This window comes from Opisthocomus hoazin, chromosome 27 (genome assembly GCF_030867145.1).
Source record: "Opisthocomus hoazin isolate bOpiHoa1 chromosome 27, bOpiHoa1.hap1, whole genome shotgun sequence".
NCBI classification, from domain to species: domain Eukaryota; kingdom Metazoa; phylum Chordata; class Aves; order Opisthocomiformes; family Opisthocomidae; genus Opisthocomus; species Opisthocomus hoazin.
The window spans coordinates 8,572,435-8,582,786 of NC_134440.1; the positions used below are offsets into that span (position 1 = coordinate 8,572,435).

Consider the following 10,352-nt stretch of genomic DNA (forward strand, 5'->3'; position numbering starts at 1 on the left):
GCTCCAGGGTGCAAGGAAAGACAAAAGGAGAGCTTTGGGGTACACTGAAGGCATGCAGAGGACTTGAGCACCCTAAAAGGCACCCAGAGGGCTTTGAGACACCCACCCACCCATGGAGGGCTCTGGGGTGCAGGGAAAGCCAAGTTCTGGGCTCGGCAGCACTCCAGAAAAAAACGTGGAGGGCTCGGGTACGCAGCGCGAGGCAGGCGGCGGCTTCTGGGGTGCACCGCAAGCCGAAGCCGTCTCCCCACCACGCAGGGTCTGCGCCCACCCCGGGGGAGCTCTGCTCCCTGGAACGCTGGGAGCGGGGCCACGGCCACGGGGCTCTCAGCGTCTCACGAACAAGAGAACCCGAATGAGCCCCGGGGGAGAAGCGGCAGCCTCTGCCCCACTGCTGGCCCTCCCACGCTTCAGAAGCGTTTCCCTCCGCATCGGCTCGTACAAGGGCAGCAGAGAGCGGAGCTGCGGGGGCCGAGCCAGCAGCCAGGGGAGATCACAGCAGCTCCTTCCAAGTGCTGGTTTGCTTCCCCATTTGTGGCAGTTCTGGCCCGGTGTTTGCAGGGGACATCGTTCCGAAGGTTTCATTTTCCCTATGTGACTGCAGCCAAAGCAGTGTGCGCCCTGCTACTGGTGTACGGCGTTGCCAGGAGGATTCAGACCTCTGAAAATGATGCAAATCCCCCACCAGCGCAGAGCAGAGGTGAGGCCGGCTCTTGCCAGCCCTTTCCTCAGGTTTTTGCTTCTGGGCAATGTCGGCGTCACGGCTGGAGCACGCGAGCGGCGGCACGTTTTAGTGCCGGGCCGTAAGCGCGGTGCTGGTGGTGCGTGACGAGGCTGGGTTTCACCATCGAGGTTTTGACTGAGAATGAGCTGTCGCTCTCAGGGGAAGAAGACATGGAAAAACTGCAAGCACGCCTCGCCTTGCGTTCGCACGAAGGTTGCGGGCCCCTGGGGAGGGAGAAGCGGCTCCCGTGGCTGCAACGGGAAAGCCCACGCGGCGAAAGGGGCGGCTGCCTGCTTCTCCGCCACCTACCTTTTCCCTTTGATTCCCTTCGTGAAGTGTAAATATTAATACAGTCTGGTTTGCTCGGATGCTGTGGCTGCTTCGTTACGGGCGGGGATGGGTCAGGCGTCGGTGCTGGCTCTTCTTGGTGGGGGGGGGGGTCTCCGCAGCTCAGTTTCCCCGTGGGCAGCCAGTACGCAGGCTGTGGCTTGGGGTTTTATCCAGCACCTCGAGGCCCTGAGGAAGCAGATTCTGCCTTGGTGGGCGAGCTGCTTTCTCCACCACGGGGAGGGTGAGCTGGCGTGAGGGGGGTTTGGGCCCGGGCCTAGGACCCGGGTGGTCCTAGGCCCGGGCCCAAACTCCCCCGTGTTCATTTTGTGGTGCGCTCGGCATCTGGATTTGGGCGGGGGGAAGCATCCTGGCCACGCCTGGCCTCATCCCCGCCGTCCCTCGGTGCTGCTACCCCGGCAGCCATGAGGTAAAGGCATCCCCCCCCCTTCCCCCTCCGCCCGGGCAGGCCGCGCCGTTCCCTTGGCAACGAGGGCGGGGCGACAGCGCCACTTCCGGGCGAGGAGAGGGCGGGGTCAGGGCCGTGCAGCGCCGCCCTCGTCTCGGAGGCCCCCGCAGCGGCAGCCGGTAGCCCCGAACGCGAGGGGGGGGGGGGCCGGGCCACGGCGGAGCATGTGCAGGTATGGGGGGAGGGGGGGGAGCGGGGAGAGGCACGAGTGGGTGCGGGGGGAGGCGGGGGAACGGGTCCTGCGGCGGGGAGGGGGGTCTCAGCCCGGTCAGTGGGGGGGAGGGTCCCATGCCTGTCAGTGGGGGGGGAGGCCCACAGCAGTGGAGGGGGGCCCACGCAGGGCTGGGTGGATGAGTGTGGGGCCCACAGTGATCGTGGGGGGGAGGTCTTACGGCCCCACACCGCTCAGAGGGGGGAGTGAGGCCCACAGCGGTCAGTGGGGGGGTGCCCACGCCGGTCACTGCGGGGGGGGGCACCCACGGGTAAGCGTGTGTGGGGTTGGGGGGTCCCCTGGCCTGTTAGTGGGGGGGACCCACGCTGGTCACTGGGGGGGGTCACCCACGGGTCAGTGTGTGTATTGAGGGGGCCCACGCGGGTCAGTGTGTGTGTGGGACCACCCCCCACCAGCCCGTGGGGGGGGGGAGGGGGACGCCCACGCTGGTCAGTGTGTGTGGGGGGGTCCCCTGCCTGTCAGTGGGGGGGGAGGCCCACAGCAGTGGGGGGGTCCATGCAGGGCCAGGGGGATGTGTGTGGGGCCCACAGTGATCATTGGGGGGGGTCCTCAGCGGTCCATGTGTGTTTGGGGAGATCCCACAGCCCCACACCGCTCAGAGGGGGGAGTGAGGCCCACAGCAGTTAGTGGGGGGGGGGCCCACGCTGGTCACTTGGGGGGGGTCACCTATGGGTCAGCGTGTGTGTTGTGGGGGCCCACAGCGGTCGTGGAGGGCCCACACAGGTCAGTGTGTGTGTGGGACCCCCCCACCAGCCCGTTGGGGGGGGATGTCCACGCCAGTCAGCACGTGTGGGGTGGGGGGTCCCATGCCTGTCCGTGGGGTGGGAGGCCCACGCTGGTCCCCCGTGGGGGGTCCCCCACGGGTCAGTGAGTGCGAGTGTCCCACTCGGCTCTGTGGGTGGGTGCCCTGTGGATCCCCCATGCTGGCTGGGGGGCGTTGGGGGGGGTCAGCGCACGCGTGGTGTGGATCCGGCCCCCCACGCCAGGCATGCACCAAGCGGCCGTGGGGTCCGGGGTGGGGGGCTGTGGCGTGGGTCTGGCCCCTGGGCAGGCAGGGGTCCCTGCCCACGGGGGTGCGGGTCCCCACGGGTGCTGGGGTTTGGCCCGGCGCGAGCGTGACACACGGCACGAGCGTGACACGACGCCTGCGCCGCGGGCAGCTGCCTGCCCCTGCCTGCGTGCCCCGCGCCCCGACATGCCGGCGCGGTGCGTGCCCACCGGACACCCTCGTCCGCCGCGGGTGCGCGTGGGCCCGCCGCCACGCCGGGAGCCAAACCGGGGCACGCCGGGGCTGCCGTGTGCCGGCCGCGACGCCGGCGTGGGCACCAGCCCGAGGGGAGCCGGACCCAGGCCGGGACCCCGGAGCGCAGGCGCTGCAGCGGGGCCGGGGCGCAGGGCGTCCCTTCGCTCCCAATATTCCGGCATATTTGGGTGCCGTGTGCTGTCCCCTCCGGCTGGGCGGGAGGCCTCCCCCCTCCACCCTTTCCTCCCCTTTCCCAGCCCTTCGGAAGCAGATGGAGCGAATTCCTCGGGGTGTGGGCTGGTTTGACATTCCTCAGCGAGAGCCTGTGCCCAAACTTGCAAAAAATAGTTGCTTTTTTTTTTTCTCTCCCTCCCCCCTCCCCTTTTTCTTCGGTTCTCCCACCGCCCGCCTGCGCCGGTGTCCGGGGGGGGTTCCGCAGGGGCCGTAGCCTTTGTATCCCCCGCCGTGGGGCTGTTGTGGGGTGTGGGGGGCAGTGGGGGTGCGATCCTGCGCCCGCCAGCCTTCCCCCCCCCCCAGCGTGGGGGCTGCGGGGGCTGGAGGGGCTGAGGGAGGCTCGGTTTGGGCGGGAGCGTAGGGGCTGTGGGCGGTGGGTGTGTGGCGGGGGGGATGCGCTGTGCCCCTCGGCTCGGGGGGATGCGGTGGGTGCGCTCGCCGGCGCGCGGCTGTGCGGGAGGGGTGCGTGGGTGTCCCCAGGGTCACGCGTGTCCTGGGCAGGGGGGTGCCCGGTGCAGAGCCCTCACTGCTGCCTGCCCTGCCCGCAGGCCACCGCTGCTGCCCACAGACGGACAAATGGCGGCCGCCCCAGCCCCGACCGGTGCCCCAGCCCGCGCGGGACTGCCGGCGGCCGTGCCCAGGGCCGGCTGAGGACGGGGCCTCTCCGGGTCGACGTCGTTCCCGGCTCTTCTCCGATTTGGATCCTCCCTCGCTCCCGGCGCGGCTGCCTTTCGCCTCGCCGCCGTCATGAACGGGCTGTCCATCAGCCAGCTCTGCTGCCTCTTCTGCTGCCCTCCCTGCCCCAGCCGCATCGCTGCCAAGCTGGCCTTCCTGCCCCCGGAGCCCACCTACGCCGTGGTCCCCGAGCCGGAGCCCGTGGGCAGCACCAGCACCGGCTCCCTGCGCGGCGGGGCCGCGGGGCGGTGGAAGCTGCACTTGAAGGACCGGGCGGATTTCCAGTATTCCCAGCGGGAGCTGGACAACATCGAGGTGTTCGTCACCAAAAGCAGCCGAGGGAACCGCATCGGCTGCATGTACGTCCGCTGCGTGCCGGGCGCCAGGTAAGTCGCCCGTGGACGCGCCGGCCGGGCGCTGCTGCCGGTGGTTTGAGCCCGGCTGGCTCAACGCTGGGCTGGTGCAGTGCTGGGGGGTGCGGGGCTGTCCTGCCCCCTCCTCTCCCGACCCGGCGCCGTGCTGGAGGCTCTGGCCGCGCCGCGGGGACTGGGAGTCGTCCCGCGGGGCTCCCGGGACCAGTCTGGCTTGTGGCTGCGGCTGGGAACGGGGCTGAACACGGAGCGGAGGCGAAGCCGGCGGCGATGGGGATGTGGGGGTTCCCTCGGCTGTCCCGCAGATTTCCCCTGCCGTCACGCTGGTGACGTAACGCGCCGGTTGGGAGCCCGGCGTCTGCGCGAGGCTCGCGGTGAGTGCCGGGGGGGTCTGCACCGGCCGCTTGCCCTCGGTCCCCGGCCCCGCGGTGACCACGGGGATGGGCGAGAGCCTGTGCCGGCCTGGAGACACCTGCGGCAAACCGGCTCTGCCCGTTTGGTCGAATTCACTTCTGATTCTTCGAGGCAAAGAGCGATCGGAGCGAGAGCCAGGGGGGGTTTAGGAACAACCCGCTACCGGTGACCCCTAGCAGTCCGTAAACTGGGAAGCTGGAGAGGGGCAGCCCTGGGTGCAGGTTGGAGACCCCCACCCAGCTGCTGGTGGCTGGGCACAAGGGGATGGCGCGGGGACAGGAGGGGGCCCGGCAGCGGCTCCCTGAGCCGGTGGCACGGCGTGGGGGTTCAGGTCCTAAAGCCTGCAGCACCCCAGCTGACCCCGCACGCCGGTGTCCTGCTGCGAGCCCCGAGGAATGGCTTGGGGTGACGCAGCCCGGATCTGCCTCCAACTCGCCGAGGGCTTCAACCCACCGGGTGCTTTGGGACAAGGGGGGTGGCTTGGAGCGCTGCCTTGCCGGAGGCCTCTGCGCACTGCCCGGTGGGGACGTCCGCCCCGTCCCTGCTTGCATCGCAGGTCCCCAGAGAGAGGAATGTCAGTGGGGCTGCAGGAGCCGTCGGTGGGGCTGCAGGAGCCGTCAGTGGGGCTGCAGGAGCCGTCGGTGGGGTTGCAGGAGCCGTCGGTGGGGCTGCAGGAGCCGTCAGTGGGGCTGCAGGAGCCCTCGGTGGGGCTGCAGGAGCCGTCGGTGGGGCTGCAGGAGTTGTCGGTGGGGCTGCAGGAGCCGTCGGTGGGATCGCTCTGCCTGCACGTCTGCTGCCCGCACCCTGCCCCGGCGAGGCTCGGCGCTGGCCACACTCTGGCTGCTCAGCACAGGCTGTGGGGCTGGAGGGAAGGGCTCGAGCTGGGGGGGATCCGGACCCCCCAACCCCCCTTGGGGTCACTGTCTGTGCTCCCACCGCTCGTCCTGCCACCGCCTTCCTGCTGGGGCTTGCTGGGGTGTCCAGGCTGGGACCTGGGGGTTCAACCTGGCCGCAGACCTCTGGGACCAACTGGGGGGGCTCAGCAGGGAGTGGGTCCGGCTCCCTCCCTCCGGCAGAGGAGCCAAGCTTCCATCAATGCGCTATTAGTGTTAATTTTTATGATTAACATTGTTTTTCCCCAAATGGTGGAAATTTCTTGCGCCTTGTCACTCCCACAATTCACTTCTCTCCCGGCGGCTGGTGTCGTGCCAGACTCAGGAGAGACAGAAATCCGCTGTCAGAATTCTTACTTCAAATCCCCATTGGGCAAAAGGCCCCAAATCGTGAGCTTTTTACCAAAAATAGACTCAAAAACTTGAACAGAATCATCCTGCCTTCGGGCTGCCGGTGTCTGCGGGGAGCGAGCCCCGGGCGCCGGGGAGGGTCTGGGGGTCTCGGGGGTTGGGCCGGGGGTGTCGCGAGGACCTGCCTTGGTGGCCAGAGGGGTGTTGGCCCTTCGCATCCTGGGGTTTGGCTTTGGGCTGCCGAAGCGGACGTCCCGATGCCCAGGCACATCCGTCCCCGAGCCGCTGGCGGGGCCGGGCAGCGTGTTGGCACCGCGGCGGAGTCCCCAGTTAACCGTGCCCGTCTCTGCCCGGTGCTGCAGGTACACGGTGCTCTTCTCGCACGGCAACGCAGTGGACCTGGGGCAGATGAGCAGCTTCTACATCGGGCTGGGCACCCGCATCAACTGCAACATCTTCTCCTACGACTACTCGGGCTACGGCGTGAGCACGGGCAAGCCCTCAGAGAGGAACCTCTACTCCGACATCGACGCCGCGTGGCAGGCGCTGCGGACGCGGTGAGCGGGGCGCCGGGCAGGGGGAAGGGAGGACATCCAGGAAAACCCTGCCGGCCGGCAGTCTGGAAAACAGGAAATCTCCCAGAGAGGGAGCCCGGGCCGCTCGGAACGGGAAGGGGCGGCCGGAAAGCAGCTTTGAGGGGAGCAGGCCGGGGGACCCGGAGGGGCAGGGGTGCTGCGGGGGTATGACCTTGCTTGGGGGTGCTGGCACGAGCTCTGCTCCCCGTCTTGCTGTTCCCAAGCTCTCCCCTGGCTGTGCCCAGCCCCGTGATGGGCTCTGCCTCCTCTGCCCTGCCTGCAGCCAGGCCTGGCTCCCAGCATCGCCCGGGAGCTGGGGGCTGCCCCGCGCAGCTGTGATCCGGGGCCGCAAACCCCTCTGTAACCCGGCTCCTGGCAGGGGTGAGCCTGGACCCCCCCCCAGCTCATCTGGCTGCTCCCTGCTCCTGCCGGGGTGCAGGGCAGCTGCTCTGGGCCCAGTTGTGAGGAGCTGGGGGAAGGCTGGGGGGACTGAGCCCCCATTCCCCCCCACCCCATCCCAGGAAGCCTTGCAGGGTGCCATGGTCAGAGCAGGGTGACCCCCTGGGCTGCATCTCCTGGTAAGGAGACTTGTGCTTGGGTGCTGATGTGCCCTCTCCCTTCTCCTCTCCCTTCTCCTCTCCCTTCTCCTCTCCCTCTTCCTCTCCTCTCCTCTCCCAGGTATGGGATCAGCCCGGAGAACATCATTTTATATGGACAAAGCATCGGCACGGTGCCCACGGTTGATCTGGCCTCCCGCTACGAGTGCGCTGCCATCGTGCTTCACTCCCCGCTCACCTCTGGCATGAGAGTCGCCTTCCCTGAGACCAAGAAGACCTACTGGTTCGATGCCTTCCCCAAGTGAGTGGCCCTGAGGAGAGGGGCCGGGGACAGGGGTCAGCTCTGGAGGGGCAGTGCCCAGACCAGCTCTGTCCTGGCCGTGAACAGGGGTCGTGGTGAAAACCCTGGGCCTGTTTCCCACGATAGACTTAAACCCATTGGGATCCTCCTGCCTCGCATTCAGTCCCCTCCGGGGGATTGCAGCCCTCCCCAGGGTCACCATGCCCCCTCCTGAGGGCCGTGCCATGCGTGCACCCCGCGTCGCCGGGTGGCATCGCCTCCTGGCCGTCCTGTCCCGGTGTCTTTGCCCGCCAGCTCTGGGGCTGTCACGCCGGCCCCTTGTCGGGTATCACAAGCCCCGGGGGGTCCTCGGGACACGTCTCTCCCCCCGGGGAGAGGGCAGGGACAGTGGCGCAGCAAGGCAGTGCTGAGGGGGAGTGAGCTCTTGCTTCTCCTCTCCCTTGCAGCCAGGCCGGCGGGGCCCGAGGGACGGTCCCCGAGCAGGAAGCCGTGGCTGGGAGCCACCAGCCCACGCTCTGCATCCCCGTGGCCTCGCTCGGCCTTCAGGGCCGGGCTGAGAACAGCCGTGCTTCCACTGCTCAACGCCGGCACGGCTGACCCCGGCGTGGGGAGGGCCTGGGCTCATGCTGTCCTGCTGTGGTTTCCATCAGCCCTGCCTGGGTCCCATGGGGCTGTTGTCACTGCTCTCTGGTCCTCGTCTGTCACGCTGCAGGGGAAGCTTTTCCTGGAGCACATCCTTGGCAGAAGCTCCATGTCCCCGTGCTCTGCTCTCATCAAAGAGCATTTCCTGGTCCCTTTCCCCGAGGGGATGTGTTCTGGGGGGGCAGGAGGAATGGGGGTGCCTTGATCCCTGTACTTACTCCCCTCTCTTCTCTCTCCCCCGCTCGCCTTCTCGGCAGCATTGAGAAGATCTCCAAAATCACCTCTCCCGTCCTCATCATCCACGGCACAGAGGACGAAGTCATCGACTTCTCCCACGGCCTCGCGCTCTTCGAACGCTGCCCCAAGGCCGTGGAGCCGCTGTGGGTGGATGGGGCCGGGCACAATGACATTGAACTCTACAGCCAGTACCTCGAGCGCCTTCGGAAATTCATCTCCCAGGAGCTGGCCAGCCAACGCAACTAGCCCCGGGGCGGGGGGGACGGGCAAGGGGTTTCTGCCTGTTTCTCCAGTTCTCCCAGTGCCCCTCCCCAGTCCTTGCTGCTGGAGGTGCAATGAGTTCGTACAGCCTCAGCTCCAGCCTCAGGAGAGGGCAGGAGGCCCTGGAGCGGATGGAGCGTTTCCTCTGGGACATGAACACAACTCTCCTCCCTCCTGGTGTCAGCCCCGGCGCCGCTGGCACCATCGGCCGGGCTGGCGAGAGACGCCGGCTCCCTCCTTCCCCAGAAAGATGGGAGCCCGCCCTCTTGATGGCGAATCGTCAGCTTCAGCCGTGTCCTCGTCCCCTCTCCTAAAACAGCGAACTCTGGAACTCCTCCCGGCCGCCCTGCTGCTCTGACGATAGCAATAAGGCGAGTTGGAGGGGGGCTGGGGGCCCGGCCCCCTCCCCAGCGTCGCTGCGGGGCGGGATGGAGGAAGCGGCCATTCCTGCTCCCGACGGGAGCTTCCCCGGGATCGGCGCTGGTGGCAGTGGGGTGCCTGGTGTTCACCCCACAGCCGGGGCAGAGCCGTGTCCCCGAGGGGGGTTTGGGGACGCGTGGAGGAGGTGCCCCCTGCCCCGCACCCCCTCCAGTCTGGCCCTGCTCTGCCTGCCCAGAGCAGCCCCTGTCTTCAGGTCATCCCAGGGAAACCTCCTCTGGAGCGCTCGCTTGCAGTGCGGGGAAGCGGGGCGAGGAAACCAGGCACCCAATAAAGAGCAGAGGTTTAACGTTTTACCGGTCTGTGCACTTTCCTCAGGTGGGGCTGTCCCCCTGTGACCCAGTCAGGGGGACTAGGACCAGCCCCCACCCCACTGTGACCCAACCGGGGGGACTGGGACCAGCCCCCACCCCACCGTGACCCAACCGGGGGGACTGGGACCAGCCCCCACCCCACCGTGACCCAACCGGGGGGAGTGGGACCAGCCCCCACCCCACCGTGACCCAACCAGGGGGGACTGGAACCAGCTCCCACCCCGCTGTGACCCAACCGGGGGGACTGGGACCAGCTCCCACCCCGCTGTGACCCAACCGGGGGGACTGGGACCAGCCCCCACCCCGCTGTGACCCAACCGGGGGGGACTGGAACCAGCTCCCACCCCGCTGTGACCCAACCGGGGGGACTGGGACCAGCCCCCACCCCGCTGTGACCCAACCGGGGGGACTGGGACCAGCCCCCACCCCGCTGTGACCCAACCGGGGTGACTGGAACCAGCCCCCACCCCGCTGTAACCCAACCGGGGGGACTGGGACCAGCCCCCACCCCGCTGTGACCCAAACCGGGGGGACTGGAACCAGCTCCCACCCCACCGTGACCCAACCGGGGGGAGTGGGACCAGCCCCCACCCCGCTGTGACCCAACCGGGGGGACTGGGACCAGCCCCCACCCCGCTGTGACCCAACCGGGGTGACTGGAACCAGCCCCCACCCCGCTGTGACCCAACCGGGGGGGACTGGAACCAGCTCCCACCCCGCTGTGACCCAACCGGGGTGACTGGAACCAGCTCCCACCCCGCTGTGACCCAACCGGGGGGACTGGGACCAGCCCCCACCCCGCTGTGACCCAACCGGGGGGGACTGGAACCAGCCCCCACCCCGCTGTGACCCAAACCGGGGGGACTGGAACCAGCTCCCACCCCGCTGTGACCCAACCGGGGGGGACTGGAACCAGCCCCCACCCTGCTGTGACCCAACTGGGGGGACTGGGACCAGTCCCAGCCCCTGTGGGATCCAGCCCCTCGCCTTTCCCGATGCCCGGCTGAATGGCGCTTGGCCAGATCCCCCACGCTTGTCACCCTCCTCCGGGGCCCGGGCAGCCCCCCGGTGCCCGCAGATGGGGAAGGGGCCGC

General features: G+C 68.6%; 1 protein-coding gene across 1 annotated transcript; it reads left to right on the forward strand.

Annotated features, from left to right (window-relative positions):
• The first annotated feature begins 1,579 nt into the window (after window positions 1-1,579).
• On the forward strand, window positions 1,580-9,238 carry ABHD17A (abhydrolase domain containing 17A, depalmitoylase). The gene is made up of 5 exons (XM_075444403.1): window positions 1,580-1,692; window positions 3,778-4,290; window positions 6,296-6,490; window positions 7,187-7,366; window positions 8,266-9,238. The coding sequence occupies exons 2-5, from the start codon at window positions 3,977-3,979 to the stop codon at window positions 8,489-8,491; spliced, it is 915 nt and encodes a 304-aa protein (XP_075300518.1). The 5' UTR covers window positions 1,580-1,692; window positions 3,778-3,976; the 3' UTR covers window positions 8,492-9,238.
• Window positions 9,239-10,352: the final 1,114 nt, after the last annotated feature.